The sequence below is a fragment of the Belonocnema kinseyi genome, chromosome 6 (assembly GCF_010883055.1).
Source record: "Belonocnema kinseyi isolate 2016_QV_RU_SX_M_011 chromosome 6, B_treatae_v1, whole genome shotgun sequence".
Taxonomy (NCBI): Eukaryota; Metazoa; Arthropoda; class Insecta; order Hymenoptera; family Cynipidae; genus Belonocnema; species Belonocnema kinseyi.
Window position 1 is genome coordinate 15,478,056 of NC_046662.1, and position 24,175 is coordinate 15,502,230.

At 28.6% G+C, this 24,175-nt stretch overlaps 1 protein-coding gene across 1 annotated transcript in view; it reads right to left on the reverse strand.

Moving 5' to 3' along the window:
• LOC117174403 overlaps nt 1-24,175 on the reverse strand; it is a 77,193-nt gene that overhangs the window by 455 nt on the left and 52,563 nt on the right. The window contains exons 8-10 of the mRNA XM_033363497.1: nt 17,293-17,685; nt 12,294-12,818; nt 5,398-5,589 (exon numbers count right to left, since the gene is read on the reverse strand). Of these exons, the coding sequence (XP_033219388.1) occupies nt 5,398-5,589; nt 12,294-12,818; nt 17,293-17,685 (1,110 nt within the window). The remainder of the gene's footprint in view (nt 1-5,397; nt 5,590-12,293; nt 12,819-17,292; nt 17,686-24,175) is intronic.

Genomic DNA, 24,175 nt, shown 5'->3' on the forward strand with positions numbered 1-24,175 from the left:
GGCTTGGAAAATGTTTAAAACATTTCCTGTCTGCAGTTTTCTAATTTTCTTGAGTTTCAATTTTTTTAGGATGCTGAAGGTCAAAAAAGTCTTCACTATATTTCGCAGATTTTAATCAATGCTTTTCTAATCGATAAATTCGAGAATAAATTCTTATTTAATATACCCCTATTTCGGAAAAAATTCTTTACACTAGGGTGCACTATAAAAATGTGAATTTTTGAATATTGCAAACACTACCCTCTATATTTCTTCCTTTTGATAACAAAAAGTACTGCCATATATTTTCTTTTATTTAAAAAAAAATGTGTAGATGTAACTTGGCCATTGGATAATCATTCATTGAAAATACTATAATGCATATAAAATAATTAAATGTAATTAATAGTTAGGAAACTATACTTGCTAATAAATTAAAATTAAACCTTATTATAATTCTTTTTTGTGTGCCCTCAAATAATGACGTATGCCTGCTAAGTTTTTTTTAAAGATGTGTAGTGTTTTTTTGATATATAAAAATATCTCCCCTGAAATATTTTTGCAGAAATTTTTTTTCAAGTTATTAACAATCAAAGTTCTTTATCTTTTTTTCAAAAATGGATTACTCGCGAACGGTTCATCGAAATTCAATAATTGAGTTATGAACATTTTTGTTACGAAGTATACTTTACACTAAAAAATTGTTCAGTTTTAAACAATTGAAAACGAATTAAACTTCTCCACGTGCCAATAGATTCCACAATCTTTTCCGAAAATTTTGGTGAAAAAAATTTTTTTATTTTTTATTTTTTCCAACATTTTTCAGTACTTTTCAATTTTTTAATCAAAAAGATGAAGTTTTAACCAAGAAGATTAATTTTCTACTAAAAAGATGAATTTCCAAGAAAATAGATCTATTATCAACTAAAAAAATCGATTTTCAACTAAAATTTGAATGGTTAAGTTCTCAGTTAAAAAGATTAATAAAAAAAAGAATATTATCGAACTAGTTCACTTTTCCACAAAATAGATGCATTTGTAATTAAAAGAATGAAGCATCATTTGAAAAAAAGAGTTTTTAAAATAAAGTGGATCAACTTTAAGCCAAGAAATAGGGGAACAATTGGGTAATAAATTATTTTGAATACAATTATTTTGGGTACCATATTAAGTGCAATATGAAACAAATTTTAAACTGAAATGATAAACGTTCATAAAAAAATGCATTTTTAATCAAGTGGTTCGACTTTCTATCAGGTAGAGTGATGTTTTGATAAAAAAGATGAATTTTCAACCAAGAAGATTTATTTTCTACTAAAAAAGAATAAGATGGTTTAATTTTCAATTAAGCATAAATAAACTTTCAACCAAATAAATGAATCTTCAACAAAAAATATTGTTTTTTAAGAGAGTGGTTAAGTATTCCATCAAAAAGTAGAATTTTAAATAAAAAAATGTGAATTTCCAAAAAAATTGAATGTTCAAATTATTATTGAAAAGATGAGTTTTTAATAAAAAAAAAAATTTCAACCAAAAAATTAATTTTTCCAACAAAAAGTTGAATTTTTAATTGAACTAATGAAGCTTCAACACAAAAACTGAATTTTCAATAAAATAGTTTAATCTTCAACAAAGTATAGGGAAATTTTCAACCAAGAAGATTAATTTTCTACCAAAAAAATATATTGTTAACAAATCGGTTCAAACATTGAACCTAGCAGTTGAATTTTAAACCAAAAAGATGAATTTTCAATAAAAAAATTTAGTAAGTATTTAAAATAATGGATATTTCTCATTTAAATACCAACTACTATATTGTTTAAATTGTAAATTTATCTTTTTTGGTTTAAAATTCAATTACTAGGTTGAATGTTTGAACCGATTTGTTTAAAAAAATAATTTTTTAAAGAAAATTATTCTTCTTATTTGAAAATTTCACTATACTTTGTTGAAAATTAAACGATCGCGTCCGAAGGTCTGTAGGTCGGAGCGCGGTCACAAAAAATTCAATAACTTTTGAACTACTGCAAAATTCAAACTTTTTTTCACCAAAATTTGCGGAAGAGATTGTAGAATCTATTAGCACGTGGGAAAATTCTTTCTTAGGCGAAGAAGTTTAATTAATTTTCAATTGTTTAAAAAAAAACGATTATTTAAGCAACAACAAAATGTTTTTTACTACCGAACAATTTTTAAGCGTAAAGTATACTTCTTAAAAAAATGTTCATTAATTAATTAGTGAATTTCGATGAACCTTTCGCGAGTAATCCATTTTTCAAAAAATGATCAAGAACTTTGATTGTTAATAACTTTAAATAAAAATTTTTTTGCACAAATATTTTAAGGAAGTTATTTTGATATAAAAGAGAATCGAAAACTGCATAAATTGATTAAAAATAGAACTATTGATTTAAAAGTGGCACACTTGAGATATTTTGACCCCTTTAAAATGCACTCTCAATCGTTCTATTTGGATCTTTTTGCGAAAGATATGGCAATTACTATTTTTGCACTTTTTTAAGTGCGTTTTACATCGTTTATCTCAAAAACTTGACGTTCTAAGCAAATTGTGAGGTCAGATTCGGTTTCAGCGCAAAAAATTACATCAAAAACCACTACCGACTTGAAACAAATTACCCCCAAATTTGCAGGCCTGTGTGATTATTCATTGTAAGTTGCATTATCCAATGTAGGATGTTTCTCCTACAGGTTTCGCTGTACCGTCTCAGACCTGAAAATAAGTTTTCCTGGTTTTCAATATTAAAAAAATTCAAATTTAAGGTTGAAAAATTTGTTCATCCCTGAAAAGTATTTTTCATTATTTCAGGAAAAAGTCTTAAATTTTACAAAACAAAGAAAGATATTCAAGATAATATCGGACTTAGAATGCAAAAATTTGTAATTTCATTACAATGAGTATCTGCAATATCCTCTGAATATTTGTTTTTCTAGAATAATAAGCACACGATTTTTTCTAAAATATAAAGAAAATTTTTATTTCTCAAATTAATTTTTTTCTTAAATCACTTTTAGTCACTTTTTGAAAATGAAAATATCCCTTTAGTCATAAGAATTCTATTAAATTCCTTTGAATTCACCCTGAATTTTCCATACTTACCGTAAAATGGTCTTTGTGAATTTTATCAGATTTATATTCACTCCCATTAATATTAATTCTATGTTATATTTGGATTTAATGAATTCTTCTGCATTTCCTTGATTTCTTTTGAATTCACTCAAGTTTTACTGAAATCAATCAAATATTTTAGATTTTTTTGAAATTCATTCAAATTCATTTTGCAATCAACCTGAATTCTTATTCATTTATCCTGAATTCCTTTTTTTAATTCTTCAGAATTCACTTGAATTGTAAATTCACACCATAGTTAATGAATTTAATTAATTTTGTTAATATTTTTTCAATTTTCTTGAATTTTTACTTAATTCACCTTGAACTTTGATGAATTTCATTAAATTTTCCTTATTTTCTTACGAATCCTCTAGTTTCGAATAAATTATATTTAATTTAAAAGTTTATATTATATTAATTTTTTTGATTCACTTACATTTGTTTAAATTCGCCCTAAATTCTGTTCAATCTCATTTTACTGTAATGAATGGAATAGGAATCTTCATACTATAAAAAATGTGTATTTCGAAATTCACGATTTTTCTCTATCACCCAGTAAAAATGTTTTTAAATTATTTATTTTTTTATTTACGTATTCTAAGCTTGATTATATCTTCAAACTGTTTTTATTATTTCATAAAAATTAGGGTTTATTCCGCAATAAAAAAATATTTTCTATCAGTCAAAGTATTTTTTAGCTTTAATTTGTATATTTTTTATCGAAAAGTAAGAAACTTAATTCGAGAACTAAAAAGGGTCTGGCGGAACCTCCAAGCAATTTATTTTTAATGAAATATTTATGGCAGTACTTTTTCACAAAGCAAAATAAATTTAGTGGGAAAGCGTTTGGAAAATTTAAAAATTTATATTTTGTACACTTACCTATGTTGATTCCCAGGTCTTTAGGATTTATTTCCTAGATCATTTTTTTCACTGGAAAGATTTCATCAAGGGGGAAACAATTCCTAAAAATACGGTCTAAAGGAAGTGGATTATATTGGATTATATGGGATTACCCTGGACTACCTCTATTTACAGGATTAAATTCAACAAAATAGATACATTGTCAACCAAGTATATATAATTTTTAACTACAAAAAATTAATTTTTTACCAAAAAACTAAGATTCTTCAAAAAGATATTTAAGTTTTCAACCAATGAGATGAATTTTCAACTAGAATTTTGCATCTTCTTTAAAAAAGAAAGGAATTTTTAACAAATTAATTAAAATTTTGACGAAGTAGTTAAATTTTCGACTAAAAAGATAAATCCACTCTGAAAAGTGGAATAATTGAATTTTTAGTTGAAAAAATCAATTTTCAATAACAAAACGAATTTTCAACCAAAAAGATGAGTTTCCAAGCATAAAGATTAATTTCCCACCAAAAAAGGACGAATTTTGAACAAAAATGATCACTTTCAACCAAACATTTAAACATTCGTAATAAAAAATATAAATTTATAATTAAAAATTCAAAGGTTTTTTGAATTAAAGAAATTAATTTCCTATCTAATTAACAAATTTCACTACTTTTTGAGAATTCGCTTTTTTTAAAATAAATTTTGTCAAATTGAAAGTTCAAAGATTCCATTTCTTGTTGTAAAATGAATGATTTTAAAGAACATTTATATTTTTAAATTAAAAAATCAACTATTTTTGTTAAAATTCGTCTTTTATTAAAAAAGCAATTTTCAAGTTAATAATTCATCATTATAGATAAACATTTATCCCTTTCGCTGAAAATACTTCTCTATTCGTTGATCATTTTTCTCCTTATTGAAAATCAATGTTTTTAAATAAAAGTTTAACTACTTCGTATTTTGTTGAAAATTTAACTATTTGGTAGAAATTTGATCATTTTTAAATGAAAATTCAACTATTTTTTTTTTAAATTTTAGTTACAAATTAATTTTGCTGGTTAAAAATTTAATAACTTTTGTTTCAATATTAATTTCTTCAAATAAAAATGTATTCCCTTTTTGGTTCAAAATTTATCTTCTTTAGTTGAAAGTTTAAAATTTTTTGAAGAACTTTAAATATCATATCAATTTATTAATATCAATTAAGAATGGCTAAAAAAATTCCTTATAAGAAAATGAAACTATTTTTGTGTAAATATTTATCCCCCTCCATCTCCATCCAAATATCTAAGAAGAGTCTACCCACCTTTTTTTTTACCATTTCAGACTTGAATTCATTGAAAAAGGGGAATGATTATATATTAAAATTTGAATCATGTTTTGCTGTCTCTCAAAAAAGAATATATGAATGACGTGACGTAACTTACTTTCAATAAAGGAAAGAAGCAAAATTGCGATTCCAACACACGTCGTAAGTGCAGCACGTGATTTGGAGGCCACATGTGATCCCAAAGAATCTCGTATCACAAATTCTTGACTCACCAACAATCCACCGACGCTCATACCTCCCAAAAGTGCCAAAATTATGAAAAAACTATAAAAATCACCATAGCAGAGGCCTGAAAATTTGAAATATGATAACCTTATTTTTTTCAGAACAGAAAATTGCAGGAACTAAAATGTTTCGTAGTCCAACATACTTTGTGTAGTCCGAAATTTAAAAGTATGAAGTGGAAAATTAATTTTATTTTGTGTAAAATTTTCAGTGTACTGACATAATTTTTTAAAAGTGTTAAAAATTAGCTTCATTTTTTATTTAAAATATTATTCTTCAGTCTGTGAATTATCGAAATTATTGTTTATGTAACTGAATTCATAGAATTCAATAGGAAAATTTAACTATTTGTGGTTAAATGTTTAGGTTAAAAAGCGTACTATTATATTATTTGTTCAGAATTCATATTTTAAAAATAAAACCTTCAATATTTGTCTAATAATTTAATTATTTTATTGTAAATTCAACTATTTGGTTAAAAGTTAAGTTTTTTTACATTCATATTTTCGGGTTAAAAATGCAACCTTTTTTCTAGAAAATTAACTTTTTTCTTTAAATTTCAACTGTATTGTTAGAAGACTCGTCTTCTTGACTTGAAATTTCAATTTTTTGTTTAAAAAGTTATCTTTTTTAGTTGAAAATTAAACTATCTAGTTGAAAATTCATGTAACTTGTTGGCAATTCGTCTTTTTGGTTTGCATATATATTGCTCTTGTTTGAATTGCTCTTTCTTAAAAATTGGTCTTTTTTTGGTTGAGTTCAAATATTATATTATTTTAATTTTATCTGTCTTGTAAAAACACATTTTTCTTGTTGAAGATTCATTTCGTTGGTTAAAGATCTTTTTTGTTAAAAATTCAACTAATCAGTAAAAAATTCTTGCATATTTAAAAAAATTTTTTTTTTGTTATCAAAAATTAATTTGTTTATTTGAAAATTCATCTTTTTTTATTAAAAATATAGTGTTATGTTTGAAAATTAATCTGTTTTGGTTCAGAATTACAAATTTTACCTATACAAATAAATATTAAATATTACAAATTTTAATTTTAGAGTTACAAATTTTACCTATTTTGTTAAAAATTTGTTTTTCTTGGGGTTAAAATCATTTGTTTAACTAAAAAATTAACAATTCCATATTTGGTTACACTTTCATCTTTTTTAGTTGGAAATCTACCTATTTTGTTGAAAGTTGCACTTTTTTGGTTAAATTCAACAAAATTTTCGATAAAATATTAAAATCATTTTTGTTTGAGATATCAACTATTACATATTTCTTTGCAAATTCATCGCTTTTAAAAATTTTTTATCTACTTTGGCAAATGTACATTTTGCTGGTTAAAAAATCAGTTTTTTGGTTAAAGATTTATTATTTTAGTTGAAAATTCATCTCTTTTTTTGAAAAGTTAACTATGTTTTCACAATAATTTCACAGTATTTTTCAAAGATTTTAATATGTAAAGATATTTCCAACATTTAAAAGAATTTTCTAGATTTTAGAATATTTAAAATAATTCTAACGAATTTATAATTTATTTCGAGAATTTGAGAGGATTTCGAAGAATTTTAACAGTCAACTCTTGAAACGGACGAAAGTGTTAATTGACACTCGTCAAATATTTTCCCTTAAAATCAATTTCTCTCATACTTTCGAAAAAGGCAGTCGTGTTTTACTTAATGTGACAATTTAATTCATTTTCATAAAAAGCTTCAACCGCGAAACTGAAAGTGTGACTTAAAAATTGAAAAAATTTAATAGCTTCGTCTAAGATGAGTTAATTTTATCAATTAATATTACATTTTGTGGTGAAATTGTGAAGTTTCAGATTTTTTTGTAAGTGATGCTGCAATTTTCATGATATCAATGAAAATTGAACTATTTTGCCTGATGGGGGGGGGGGGTCGCACTCTTTTTATAACTTGAATAAAATTACGATAAAACACTATGCTATTTAATCGCTTCGTCTTCTTCTGCCTTTATTTTCAAGGAGTTTATAATTTTAGAAAATGATTTTCAAATATACAAAGTTATTATTATATTATATAAGTTTTTGGTTTCGTACCTAGAGGAAGTCCCCAGTGAGCACAAAATTTGGCGACGTCTTTACGACATCGTTACGACAACTTTACGACATTTTTACGACATCCTATGGCCGTGTCGTTTCGGTGTCTTCACGATATCGTAAAGACATCGTCAGATAATACGTCATGTTTACGATATCATAAAGACACCTTAACGACATGGACATACGATATCGTAAAGTTGTCGCAAAGATGTTGTAACGATGTCGTAAATACGTCGCCAAATTTTGTGCCCACTGGTTCCCCATACTCCCCTTCAATTAACTTAAGTTTGCTGAGACTGACGCTATAACTAGACTCTCCACCTTAATACGACTAACTACTTAATTTGCGCATGATTTCGACTCGCCAAATAAATTTTTGGCAAATAGGTGTTAGTCGGGCGTAAACTCTAAACGATGAATAATAGAAACAATAAAATAGCCTGGGAATGGACTAAAACTTTGATTGACAAATAAGATACACCTGGTAAAGATAAACGTCAAGTTTCAGGCGATGAATAGAGACTGGGTGTTTGGAATGCTAGAGGGGTGAATGATCTAAAGGTAAGAGAATTACAAGAAACTATGCACGCAAGGAAGCTAGATAATTGATGCGTACCTGAAACAAAGAAAACGGGATGCGAAAGTAAAAACATTGAACATGGGGTGTTGAAAGACGGATTTAAAATGTGGTCAGGAGTAGATATGGAATCACATCATAGGTACTGTCTAGTTTTGATTATGAATGAAAGAGTTAAGCAGCATCTCAGAGATCATGATTGTGTATCTCCTGGATTGTTATTGTTTAGAATGAAAATAGGAATCTGAAGATTATTTATCATGGCATGCTACGCCCCAGTTTATCGTGATCCGAGTGAAGTAAAAGACGCCTTGTAGGACACTTTATGTGATACAATAAGTACTTGCGATCATGATGAAAAGATTAGTTAGCTTATTGTGGAAAAAAGACTTATTTATTACAAATACTTGGTTTAGGCATAAAATAATCCACGTGTACACCTGGTGTAAAGAAAATAGCCACATTATAATTGACTTTGTTGTTGCGGATGAAAGACTAAGAGAATCAGTCAAGTATACAAGTGTCAAGAGGGGTTCTGAATGCAGCCTCCAAGTCTCAAAAATAACTTAGGTCAGGTATGGAGAAGATTTTCAGAATAAGAAGAACGAACGCATAGATAAAGAAATTGAGAAAGCGCTAATAGACAATAAACGTATTGAAGGCGCATCGGCTATGATCGAGGGTATGATTGTTCGGGTTGCAACTGAAGTGTGTGGCACTGCGGTTGTAGGAATAATGTCTGGTGATGCATGGTGGAATGATGAAATTCAGGCAGCCAAGAAGGAAAAGAAAAACACATGAAAGAAGGTTGAAAATCATAGGCATAAGCGATGAGGAGAGAAATAGAATTGAAAATGATTACAGACACTAAAAGATGAAAGTTAAACAACTAGTCAAGGAAAGTAAAGATACAATCAGAACAGAAGAAGAGACGAAAATGCAAAACGACTTTGAAGGAAGCAACAAACTATTTTACAAATTGTTAATGATCAATATGAAGGGAGGTAAAAGTACAGAGTTTGTCAGCATGAGAAATAGCAAGGGCGAAATGCTATATGATACAGACGGGAAATCAGACACTTTGAGAGACTCTTTGAAAGAATTATACGAAGATAATACTATAGGGCACCACATAATAACTTTGTGAAGCTCTTCATTTGGGGTGATTGCTAGAGAAATTGATCAGCAACCTGGTTTGGAGCAGTGTTGCGGAACGAAAGTGTTATTTGAATAAATAACACGGGAATTCTAGATCAATCTGAAAATCTATGCCTCTTCCACAATTTATGCATATGGTTAAAAATTTGTCTTTTCTGGCAGGAAACTAATTTTTAAAATAAAATATTTTTTCGTTAAAATATCAACTAGTAAATTTTTTAAAAATTGATCTTTTTTGTGAAAATTCATCTACTATATTAAGTATTAATTGTTTGGGTATTGATGTTTTATGTTAGTTTAAAAATCATATCTTCGATAAAAAATCTAACTATTTTGTTGAAGGTGGTTTGTTAATTTTTTTAAAATTATTTTTTAAATGAAACTTTAATTATTCCATTCTTGGTGGAAAATGTTTATATATTAATTAAAAATTTTCCGACTTGATTGAAAATTCCTGTAATATGTTGAAAATTAGGGTTTTTTGTTAGGAAATTAATATTTTCAGATGTAAATTCAACTATTTGGTTAAAAATTAAACGTTTTTCGTCTAAGATTCTACTATTTTCATTAAAAATCAATATTTTTTGTTTAATTCAAATGTTTTTGATTCAAAATAAATATATTTCTTATCTCAATATCAACTATTAATTTCTAACTATTAAGTTCAAAATTAGTTTAAAATTCATCTTTTCAAAAAGTTAACTGTTTTGTTGACATTGTTTTGTAATTAATTTTTTATCTAAAACTTATTCCATTTTTGTTAAAAATTTTTTATCTTTATTTAGAAGTTAGAAGTTTTTTTAAATATACCATTATTTCATTTTTCGTTAAAAATTTATTTTTTTCTAGTTAGAAGTTTGTGAACTGTTTGTTTGAAAATTCATATATTTCGTTGAAAATTTTTCCTTCTGAAATAAAAAATTAATTATTCCATTTTTTGTGCAAGATTTGTATTTTTCACTTAGAAGTTCAACTATTTAAAGATTAATGAATTTGGTTGAAAATTTGTATTTTTTAACTGAAAATTAATTTTTTTTGAGTCGAAAGTTCAACTATCTATTTTAAAACTTCTGTATTTTGTTAAAAATTAACCTGTTTTAGTTGAGAAATGAACTATTTTGATGAAAATTTGATTTTTTTCTTGTTGAATTTGGTTTTGGTTAAAAAATCAACGATTCGGTTCAAAGTTGTACTAAAAATTCACTTTTTAAGTTTAACATTCAGTATTTAAGTTAGAGTTTCATCTTTTTAGTTGAAAATGTAACCATTTTGTTAAAAATTTGTTTGTTTTGGGTTAAATTACATTTTTTAAATAAAAAGTGTAAGTATTCCGTTCTTGGTTGAAAAATTATCTTTTTTATTCGAAACGTCTACTATCTGTTAAAAAATTGATCCGTTCTGAGATGAAAGTTTAACTTTGCCCTTGAAAATTCATTTTTCCCCTTGAAATTTATTTATTTGTTTTAAATTAATTACGTAATGGAAAAAGTGACTATTCGACTATTAGTTGAAAATTCGTCTTATTTGTTTGAAAATTCTACTAAAGGATATAAAATTCATCTTTTTCATTAAAAACTAATTTTTTACTTTAAATTTTATGAGTTTAAAGTATTTCATATTGATTTCAATATAGAACCCACATTAATTTTACATGAAAGAATTTATTCCCCTATTTTATTCCATGTTCTTAGAACAATTTAGGCTGTCAAGCTTGTTATCGATACAGTTGAAAAAATGTTTTTCTATTACTTTTTCTTGTACCGTTGATATACATAACGCGGATACCACAAAATTTCCCTGAATATTCTTGTAAAATGCCAATGGAAGGTGGGGGCCGTTCATTTTTCGGAACGGTAAAAATTAAGAAAGGTAAAATTTCAGAATGGGTTATAATACATAATGGTAAAACTTAGGAATAGCAAAAAGTAGGAAAGAGCAACAAGTCGGAAATCCAAAACTCTGAAAGGTATTTCTTCGGAAACCAAAGAAGCGGAATGGGTGAAAATTCAGAAGCGTTAAAATTAGGAGGGTGAAAAATTAGGAATATTTACATATACGGAGAGGAAAAATTCGGAAAGTAGAAAAATTCGGAATTGTTAATAAATATACCTATTAGCAGGTGTATAATTGCTTATTTATGGTTGCAAAAAAATGTTTATCGCAGTGAATTTAAATATCATATCATAATAAATTTATGTTGTACGTTGCAAATTGTTTTTAAATTATATAATGATAGAAAATAATTATTTTTTCGTGAAAAATTTAAAATGACGGATATCATAAATTTATTATGATATGCTATTTAAATTTACTATGATAAATATTTGTATGCTACCCTAAATAAAAAAAAACTATAGACCTGCTAATAGCAACATTTATTTACTATTCCGAATTTTTCTACTTTTCGAACTTTTCCTCTCCGTATTTTTACTTATTCCTAATTGTTCACCCTCCTAATTTTAACGATTCCGAATTTTTACCCATTCCGCTTCTTTGGTTTCCGAATAAATACTATTCAGAATTTTGGATTTCTGATTTATTCCATTTTCCGAATTTTTGGTATTCCTAAGTTTTATCATTATGTATTATAACTCATTCTGAAATTTTACCTTTCTTAAATTTTATCCGTTCCGAAAAATGAACGGGTCCCTGGAAGGTTTGGGGGATTCCGAAAAATGTTCCAGAAATGTTTCCGGAACTAGGTCAATTTTGGTGTGTCCAGGAAGGTTCTAAGGAAGATCCAGGGAATGTTCATGAGAAATTTCAATAATTAAATAAAATAAATTTATACAATATATCTTGGGAACTTTCCTGGATACGCGGACATTTATCTACTTCCGGAAACCTTTTTCCGGAATTCTCCGACCATTTCATTGGAATGTTCAGGAAAACTATTATGATACTCGGGAAGGAGTATAGTCCAAAAGTTATAAACATTTTAGGTCCTGAAAAATCATTTTACAATACCTAAGAGAACGAAACTCCCTATCCAATTCGAAAATCCAAAAATTAAACTTCTCAATCTGGCTGTGTTTGGGTTCCAGTAGGAGATGATGCTCGCAACAAGAGTGCCAATTCCTCCAATCATGGAAAGAATAACCCCATCAAGAAGATTCGTTGATGGAACTTTGATGACAATCAGTGGAGGCAAAAGGAGCCAAAAAAGCATCATCCCAGCTCTAGTGCCTATACAAGTGACAACAACTGTGCCGAATTTGAAAAGAACTTGGAAATTTGTTGGAGATACAAAAAGTTTGGTAGTCGTATTTTCTGGATCTTCGTAACTGTAGGCTCTACTTCCTTCCGCAAAGACTCCTTGAGGTTCATTAATTTCATTAATTTCATCAACTGGCGAAGGATTTAACCCTGTATTTCGCGCATCAGAGCCAGCCTGATTTCTTGAGTATGAATTTGACCCTTCCACCATGCTTAGAGATGATTCTGCCTCATCTTCATTGAATAGAAGGGTGTATGGTGAAGATATTTCTTTACCTATGGCGAGAACAAATTTTGTAATTCTATAATAATAATAACTAGCTAACAGTTGGGCGCAAAAATTTGTATAAATGAAAATTCTAATGACTACTACATTAGCTGATATTCGAAGACAAGAGAATTATTTCTCCTTGTGCTCCTCCTCTTACAATTTCCAAGTTAAACAGTTTTCCTACATTTTTTTACAATTAAACTCGGTTCATTCATCAGGCATTTACAAATATATTTTTTAACATTTTTCAAGGATTAAGATATTCAAAATATCAATATTTTAAATTTAGGAATGGATTAGAGGAAACATGTAGAACCGCAATCTTTTAGATGTCGATTAGGATCCTACATCACTTTTCTTCTTTAAACTAAAGAATATTTTTATGTTTATACCACTTCACTTTCAAAAACATTTTTTCCATGTAAATTCTTATTCTATTGGATAAAAACTTTTGTTTTATATAGATACAAAAAATTTTTTCTAATAATTATAAAACTAAAAAAAATTATTAAAGGGAACTGGGCAAATGTGTCAGAGATATTTTGATGTGGGTAATAAAAGGAAGAACCCCAAGAAAAATAAGACTGAAGGGAAAAGTCCTGCATAATAGTTTGAAAAAATATGTTTTTCTTATTTCTGAATATCAGATAATATTAAAGCATCATTGTAACACTCACAAGAACTGAGAGATTTCAAACGATTTCAAAGATTTTAGAAAACTTTAGAATATTTTATGCTATTTCCAAAGATTTAAATTTTTTAAAAAGATTTTAGTATATTTAAAAAGGTTCTCAGGAAATTCAAAATATTTTCAAGATTTGAAGGAATTATCAAATATTTTAAGGTATTTGGAAAGAATAATTTTTTAAGAAGATCCAAAAATTTCAAGGAATTTTAAAGATTCAGGGCATTTGAAAAGATTCCAAGGAATTTCAGGATATTTCCAACAATTGAAGAAATTTTTAAATATTTTGAGGTGTTTACAAAATTAAAAAAAAAATTTTTTACAAAATTTAAAAAAAAAATAGTTTTTATAAAATTTTAACGATTCGAAGATTTCAAGGAATTTCAGAAAATTTCCAAGATTTCCAAATATTTCAAAGGATTTTAAAGAAATTAAAAAGATTCGAAGAAAATTTCAATTTTTTTAAGGAGTTTGCAAAGATGTTATGGAAGTTGAAAGATTTTAGGATAACTGAAAAGATTTCAAGGAATTTCAAAAGATTAAAAAAATCGAAAAGATTTTTTTTATGCCAATGTGTTTCGAAAGATTTAACAATATTTCGGAAAATTTTTTATGATTTTGAAGATTTGAGGATATTTGAAAAGAAACCATGAAATTTCAAAGGATTTCAAATATTTTAGGAAATTTTCAAATATTTGAAGGTATTTCCTGATATTAATTTTTTTTTAATATTTTAGGGAATTAAAAAAATTAAAAAGTAATTTCAACGGATTTTCGTCAGATTTCCAGGACTTCAGTAATCTAAAACAATTTGAAAAGCTCTCAGTAAGATATTTTAAATAATTTTCAAATAATTTCAAAGATTGAAAGAGATTTTCAAATATTCCTTTTTTCTTTTTTTATTTGTTTTTTTTTTTAAATTTAAAATTAACTTAAAATTTAATTTAAAAAATAAAATTGGTTTTCCATTAACATTATTTCTCGCCTATGTGTAGGCTTGTTTTCATATTTAAAAAAAATAGAACGGCAAAGAAAAATAAAAAAATGAAATGGCCAGGGAAAAGTCAGGGAATTTCAAATTTGGGATTTTGTAGAAATCCTGAAATAATGGCCCAAGAAGTGGTCAGTGGTGAAGGTTTTACAATGAGATAGAATTCATACATCAATTTTAAACAATTTATTATAAAAAATGTTAAAAAATTTTTAGTTCTCAAATTATTATAAAAACTTTTTCAACAATTGAAAAAAATCCCGGTATTCAATTCATACACAGCATTAGGATTACGGACTCTAAAAACCTGCACCGAAAATTGGTTAAGAATTGCGCCATCAATGCAAAAAAGGTACAAAATACTTAATTATTCCAGATAAGGATTCTCGGTAGCTTTTTTATGGTACTTGGCCGCGATACGCCAATAAGAATTTTAATTCTGAAAAAAAATGTTGACGGTGAAAAATCGTATGAGGCCCAACTTTTTACGTTATTTAGATTCCTGCCGAAGGCTATCTTTCTCTCGCGTAAGTCTTTATTGACCGAAATAGAATGAGACTTAAGTAACAGTAAAGTTTGCTTAGCATTCCAGAAACGGCTTACCTTGGAAAACTGCCCTTATGAAAAAATATTGCAGGAAAATCATCATAAATGAGTTTCCTATAATTTTCTCACGATTATAGGAAGTTCATTATATAAAATCACACACAGGAAATGATTATAGGATAATCAGGATTGGAATAAATAATACAAAAATATGGAAGGAATTAATGTAAAATGTAGGCAAACTGTTTAGGAATGATTTATTTAAGACCACAGACAAGCGGGGATGATGCACATTTACCGAATTTCCAAAGTCCTAAATGTAGAAAAATACGGAAAAATAATTACCGAACCAGAATTTTTCTGGAAAATGAAAATTCAGAAAAGAAAATTACGTAATATTTGCGAAATTACAAAATTCTCGAAGATTCTCATATTCCCCGATTTATTCCCCAATATAATCAATATATATCCAAAACTAGTATCTAAATTAAAAAATTTTCAAATTCCCATTGATAACAAATTACCGAAATTTCATAATCAGAAAATTGAAAATTTCTCAAATCATCAAATTCTCGAAAATGACAAATTCCGCAAGTATAATATTAGAGAAATTGAAAATTCCAGAAATTATCAAATTCGGGAAAATAATAAATTTCGGCAATTCCATATTTCCAAAATTTGTATCTCAATTTACACATTCCCGAAAATAACAAATTCCGAAATGTCATATTCGCGAAATTGAAAGTTGTCGAAACTATCCAATTTTCGAAAATACTAAATTCCCAAAATCTCATATTCCCAAAATTAGTATACTGAATTTACAAATTCCTAAAAATAACAAATTCTTGAAATTTCATATTCCTCAAATCGAAATTTCTTGAAATTATCAGATTCTCGAAAATAGCAAATTCGACAAATATCTTATTAGCGAAAATGAAAATTCCGGAAATGATCAATCTCTCAAAAATTATAAATTCCGGAAATGTTATATTTTTAAAATTAATATCTAGATTTACAAATTTTAAATATCCTGAAAATAGGGAATTCCCGAAATGTCATATTTCCAAAATTAACAATGCCCAAAATGATCAAATTCTAAACAAGTAAATTTCCCAGTTGTTATATTCCCGAAATTATTCATTTTTTGAATTCTAAATATCACAAAATTTTAAATTCCAAAACAAGTATCTAAACTGATGTTTTAAATTCCCGAAATAATCAAATTTTCAGCAATAGTAAATTCCTGAAATATCATAATTATTATAAAAATTAGTATCTACTTTTAAAATTTATAGAATTTCCGAGATTATGAAATTCCCGAAACGTTATATTTCCACAATTAGTATCTGAATAAAAAAAGTTTCAAGTTTCCAAAAACAGAAAATTCTCAAAATATCATATTCGCAAAATGGAAAATACCCGATATAATAAAATTCTCAAAATTTAAATATTCCAAAAATAGTGAACTCCCGAAATGTCATATTTCCGAAAGTATTTATTTTCCAATTTTTGAAAATCTAGAAATTTCAATATCTCGAAATTAGTAAATAAATTTCCCATGTTTCAAATTCCTGAAAATATAAAATTCTTGAAAATAGTAAATTCCCGAAACATCATATTCGTGAAAATAAAAAATAAATTCATAAATGTTCAGATTCCCAAAAATATCATATTGGCAAAATTGAAAATTCCCAAAATTATAAAATTCTAAAAAATAATATATTCCGGAAATGTCATTCGCAAAATTAGTATTTCAATTTAAAAATGTTGAATATCGTGAAAATAGTGAATTCCCGAAATATCATATTCCTAAAATTTCAAATTCCTAAAAGTATTAACTAAATTTCCTGTGTTTCAAAATCCCGAAATTCCTTGAAATGCCTTAGAATCTCTTACAATCTTTGAAATATCTAGGGCCCTTTTGAATTTTCATTTATTAATCAAAATTTTTTTCAAACTCCCTTGGAATTATATAAAAAATTACAAAAGTCTTTAAAATATTTTTAAATTTTGGAAACCTCTTTTTCTCGTTTTTTCATATTTTAGCATTTTCACTCTGCCCTATTGTTTATTTCTATACTGATTCCCTAATAATAATTTTCAATAATTATTGTTCTTGAACAGCGAAAAAATCATAAGAAATTATAGGAAAATCATTACCAGCCTATAATAAATTTCTTTTAAAATTAAAAAAAATAACATATACTTTAGAAACTTAATGCGAACTAATTTATATTATTAAATGAACCTTTCGAACCTGGCGATCTTAAAATTGTAGTAACGATTGCAGTGGGTAAAAAAAGTACAACCATTGCCATGAGTCCACCTTGAATTCCTAATCTGGTAAAAAGGGCAAGTGCTACCAAAGGAGCAAATACAATTCCTGTGGAAAAAGCAAGATTCATCAAAATTCTTGCAAAGGGTAGCTTCATCCTGAAATGTTGTCGCAATACTTTTTCACTCTGTATCATCACGAAACTGGCCCCTATTCCCATGATGGCTCCGGCACTAAAATTAGCTAAATAAGCACCAACACCTCCAGTTGCTAAATATCCTGAAGCGAGGACACCTGTTGATAAAAGGGCAATCCCTATCAAAGTCATCACTCTTGGAACTGAAGCCAAATTCACAATTGTTTTTGTCCAAGGATCTAAAAGGCCAAAAATATTATTTTCATATTTTAAGATACAAGTTTATTTTCAATTTCCCATGCAGAAATTCAAATGGGGAACTATCTGGTTCCCGACCATTCGACCCCACTTAAAGTCGGGGGCTAGTCAGGTGCCCAACTTATCCTAGTCGGGGCCTGATCGGGTACTGGTAGGGGTCACATTATAATACATCCGCTTGGTATATTAATCAAACTCCCCAAAATTTGTGGAACATCCCCTAAAAGTTTGTCAAAATACTTATTATTGACAGAAATCTCCATAAACTGTTTTTAAATATTTAAAAGTGCTCAAATTTAGCCAAGATTTAATGGGGAACATATCCTACGCTTAAAAATGTATAAATTTATGTAACTAAAATCCCCCAAAATTTGTGCAATATTAATTTAAAAAAAAAACTTCAGCTGGAACGTAGCAATGGAACAGCTTCACTCTGAAGGAACCGCCATGTTGGTCACGGTAGTCTCTGCTCCAGGTAATTATGCTTCATTACGTGTGGACTGCTGTCTTAAACACTCGACGCGTCATTTCTGTTGCGCGAGAGGCGGCACGTCGCGCCCTTGCGGATTTTCTTTAAAGCTACCAGTCCAGAACCACAAGACTCAAATGAAGGTGGTAGCGAAATCTGAACTGTACCGTGCTTAATAGTTTACTACTAGGATACTGCTCTTCACTGATTAATCAAAAACTTTTTCTTTTTCCAATTTCAACTACATGAAGGATTAGACTTTATTTACATATGGCAAACCTTTCAGATCGATTTAAAAATAAGCATCTGTACAAATTTAGTCTTATGACTTTCGGCAGATTTTTCACCTACATCTATATGTATTTTTTCCAATATGGATTTTCTTAAAATTATATATTTGAGATGAATTTAACATTAATAAATATTTTCTCCAAAAAACGGTGTAAAATTATTGTAAAATATATTCTTAGTGTTTAAGAATAAAAAAATCATTACGCTTTTTTTGATATTACCTCATTTGATAAAACCTCGCCGAAAACTCAAACATAAGAATAACCTGACCAGAGCCCTACTAGCTTCCGAACAGAGCCTGAAGATTACCCGCACGGAAATTAGTGAACAAAAAAGGCCCGACTAGCCCTTGACCAACCACCGACCAGGCCTCGACTGAAATTTTGACAACAAAAAGCCCAACTAGTCCCCGATTAGTACCCGACTAGGTACTTTGTCAATAATAATAACCCGACTAGCCCCCGATCAGTACCCGACTTGTAATAGGGCCAAATGGGGTTATTTTCACACAGATTAAAGGAACTTCCAAGTAAAAATGTCCGGCTGGAAATCCACGTAAATTCATCAAAAAACGTGTAAATCGACATTAATTCATCCTAAACTTGAAAATCCACTTGAATTCATCCAAACACTAGGAAATTCATGTGAATTAATTCAAATTGCAATAGGAAGTCCACGTGAATTTATCCACACCCGTGGAATTTGACGTGAATTGATCGAAATGCGGGTAAATCCACACGAAATCATCCAAACGTGTGGCAATCCACATGATTTCATCCAAACGCTTAAAAATTCACTTAAATTCATCCAAACACTAGGAAATCCACGTCAATTCATCCAAAAGTGTGGAAATTCATATGAATTCATCACAAAACTAGGGAATTCATAAGAATTCATTCAAACGTTATAGGAAGTCGACGTGAATTTATCCATACACTTGGAAATTCACATAAATTAATCCAAACTCTAGGAAATCCATATAAATTAATCGATTGGAAACCAATTCGGATTCGTTGAAACACTTACAAATCCACGTGAATATGTCCAACTATGACGAAATCCATATAAATTCATCCGAAATATGAAAATCAACTTGAATTCACCCAAAAATGAGGAAATAAGCTTGAATTCATTTAAAAGCTTTAAGAAGTCGACGTGAATTTATCAAAATTCTTAGAATTTGACGCAAATGAATCCAAATACGTCGAAATCCATGTGAAATCATCCAAACGTGTGGAAATCCACATGATTTCATCCAAACGCTTCAAAATTCATTTGAATTCATCCAAACCCTAGTAAATCCATGTGAATTCATCCAAACGTGTGGAAATTCACATGAATTGATCCAGAAACAAGGAAGTCTTACGTGAATTCATTCATAAGAAGTCGACGTGGATTTATCCATACCCTTGAAAGTTCACGTAAATTTATCTAAGCTCTAGGAAATTTACGTAAATTAATCACTTGGAAATCAATTCAGATTCATTGAAACACTTGACAATCCACTTGAATCCATTCAAACACTGGGAAATCCACGTGAATTGGTCCAAATATGAGGAGATCCGTATGAATTCATCCGAAAACTTGAAAATTAACTTGAATTCACCCAAACACTAGGAAATAAACGTGAATTAATTCAAAAGCTATAAGAAGTCGACGTGAATTTATCCAAATTCTTGGAATCTGACGCAAACTGATTGACATACGTGGGAATACACGTGAAATCATCCAAACGTGTGAAAATCCACATTATTTCATCCAAACGCTTAAAAATTCACTTAAATTCATCGAAATCCTAGGAAATCCACGTGAATTCTTTAAGTACTCGGAAATTTCGATAAGTTTATCCGTGCACTAGAAAATCCTCGTAAATTCATCCAATCATTTTAAAATCACCGTGAAATCTTCCAGAAACTATGAAATCAACATGAATTAATCCAACTACTAATAATTACATATATCTTCATTCAAATTTTTGAGAATCCAGGTAAGTTTCTTCAAATACTAGGAAATTCACGTAAATTGATCTAAACTCTAGGAAATCCACCTAAATTAATCACTTGTATATTAATTCGGATTCATTGAAGCACTTGAAAATCTACTTGAATTCATCCAAATACTATAGGAAATCCACGTTAGTTCGTCCAAACATGAGGAAATCCATATAAATTCATCCAAAAACTTGAAAATCAACTTGAATTCGCCCAAACACTAGGAAATAAGCGTGAATTCATTTAACAGTTATTAGAAGTGGACGTGAATTTATCCAAATTATTGGAAATTATCTTAAATTTATCCAAATGCTAGGAAATCCACATATATTAATGACTTAGAAATCGATGCAGATTCGTGGAAATACTTGAAAATCCACTTTAATTCAGCCAAAGACTAGGAAATCTACGTGAATCAATTCAAATTATATAGGAAGTACACGTGAATTTATTCAACCCTGGGAGTTCGAAGCGAATTGATAGAAACACGTGGAAATCTACGTTAATTTATTCAAACGCTGCAAGAAGTCCACGTCAATTTTTCCAAGCTCTTCAAATTCGACGCAAATTGACGGAATCACGTGAAAATCTACGTGAACTCATTCAAACGTGTGGAAATCCACATGAATTCATTCCAAACATGTGAGAATCCACTTGAATTCATCCAAACACTAGGAAATCGAAATGAATGAATTCAAACACTATAGGACCTACACGTAAATTAATCCAAACCCTTGGAATTAGATGCAAATTGGTCAAAACATGTAGAAATCCACGTCATTTCATCCAATTAAATTCATCCAAACACTAGAAAATCCACGTGAGTCCGTTCAAACGCTATGATAGAAAGTACATGTGAATTTATCCAAACTCTTGGAATTAGATGCGAATTTTTACGAAACATGTAAAAATCCACGTGAACTCATCCAAACACTCGGAAATCCACCAAAAATCCACCAGCTAAATTTATTCAAGCACTTGGAAATTCACGCAAATTATCAAAACACTAAGAAATTCACTCAAATTATCCATGCAAATTATTCATGCAAACACTATAAAATATATTTCAATGCCTCAAATCACTTAATAAATTCGTCGTGAATTCATCCAAATAGATCAAAAACCACATAAATATATCCAAACACTAGTGAATCTACCTGAGGTAATTCAAAAACTTGGAAATTAACGTAAATTTAACCAAACACTAAAAATTCACGTAAATTAATCACTTGGAAATTGATGTGGATTCATTCAAACACTAGATAATTCATCTGACATGAATTTATCCAAATACAATTAAATCATTGTGAATTTTATTTAACTTGGAAATTCACGTAAATTTATAAAAACACTAAAAAATGCATGTCAATCAATCCCTTGGAAATCTTCGTAAATTCATGCAATCACGTAAAAAGTCACGTGAGCCCATCCAAATACGTAAAAACTAACATGAGTTCATCCTAACATTTATTAATCTTCGGCATAAACAATTCATCCAAATCCATCAAGAGCCACGTAAATTCGTCCAAATACTAATAAATCCACGTGAATAAATTCAAAAACTTATAAATTCACGTAAATTTATTTAAACACTAAGAAATTTACACAAATTAATAACTTGGACATAGTTTCAGATTCATCCAAACACTAGAAAATCCATGTAACGGCCTCCAAACACTTTATATTCGGTGTGAAAAATTCATCTAAATAAGTCAAATTCCACGCAAGTTATCCAAATACTAGTAAATCCACGTAAAACTATCCCAACACTAGGAACGCTACGAATCACTGTAAAATCGACGCGGATTAATTTTAACACTTGGAAATCCATATAAATGCATTCAAACAATTTCAAATCGACGCAATTTCATCCACATACTAGAAAATATATGTGAATACATCCAAACACTTTAAATTTGGCGTGAATAATTCATCCAAACCCGTCAAAAGCCACGTACATTTATCCAAAAATATTGTGAATCCACCTGAGTTAATTTAAAAACTTGGAAATTCACGTAAATTTATCCAAACACTAAGGAATTCACGTAAATAAATTACTTGAAAATTGATGTGGCTTCATCCAAACACTAGAAAATCCATGTGATGGCCTCGAAACACTTTAAATTCGGCACGAATAATTCATCCAAAGACGTCAAATGTCCCGTGAATTTATCCAAATCCTAATAAATTCACGTGAATAATTTAAAGAACTTGGATATTCACGTAAGTTTATCCAAACACTAAGAAATTCACGTAAATTAATCACTTGGAAATTTATGTGGATTCATCCAAATACTAAAAAATCCACGTGACCGCCTCCAAACACTTTAAATTCGGCGTAAATAATTCATCCAAATACGTCAAAATCCACGTGAATTTATCCAACTACAGTAAACTCTAGAGATAGGGTCCCCTGATATAGTGCTTCCGAGAATTGATGCCCAGTCTCCGAGTTTCACTTTACTAGTAAATCCACCCGAATTTTTTTCAAGAACTTCGAAGTTCACATAAATTTATCCAAACACTAAAAAATTAATGTCAGCTAATCATTTGGAAATCTTCGTGAATTAATCCAATCACGTAAAGAGCCACACGAATTCATTCAAACGCGTGAAAATCAACATGAATTCGTCAAGAAACGTATTAATCTTCGTGAAATTACCCCAAGACTAGAAAATCCATATGAATGCATCCAAACACTTTAAATATGGCGTAAATAATCAATCTAAATGCGTCAAAAACAAAGTGAATTTATCCAAACTCTAGTAAATTCACGTGAATTAATTCAAGAACTTAGAAATTCACGTAAATTTATCCAAATTCTAAGAAATTGACGTAAATTATTCCCTTGAAAATCTTTCTGGATTCATCCAATCGCGTAAAAAGCCACGTGAATTCACCCAAAAACGTGCAAATCAACATGAATTAATCAAATGTTTGGAAATCCACATGAATTCATCACATTTTTGAGTTTTTTACCCTATAGATTTCCACATGGATACTTTCACCTAGTAAAATCAGCAAATTACGTAAAGTCTTTTTTTGAAATTTTAAACTCCCTCCCCTTTTCTCCATGTAAGAGCCTATATAAGATTTGCTTTCAATGAGAAAATCGAAATATTTTTCGTTCAAAGTTAATTCTTTAATTTTTTTATGTTGAAAAGTCTTCTATTATAGTTTTGGTTAAAAAATTTAGTATCCGTTGTAACTTCAAAATTTAATTCAAAAATCATTCTATTATGTTAAAAATTGAGCTATTTTGTTAAAGAATCGTCTTTTTGTATAAAAAATTCAACTATTCTGGTTAAAAATGGAACCGGTTGGTTGAAAATTAATTAATTTAGGTTGAGGATTCAACTACTCAGTTGAGTTAAAAGTTGAAATAATTTGTTAAAAAATAATTTTTTTGGTTGAGGATCCATGATTTTAGTTGAATCCTCATTTGTTTGTTTGAAAATTAAACTATTTTGTTGAAATTTCGCTTTTTCGGTTGAAAATAATGGTTTGAATTAAAAATGTAAGCATCCCATTTTTTCTTGAAAAAAAATATTGTTGGATAAACAAATATTAATTGTTTCTTAAAATCTGAATAATAACACAGGCCCACAAAAAAACTATAGTGTCTGTGCAATTGACCAGACCTATATATTCTTATGTATTTTTCGACGCTGAATCCGAATTTGCAATAAAAAGTAGGGTCCAGCTACTTTTTTATGGGGT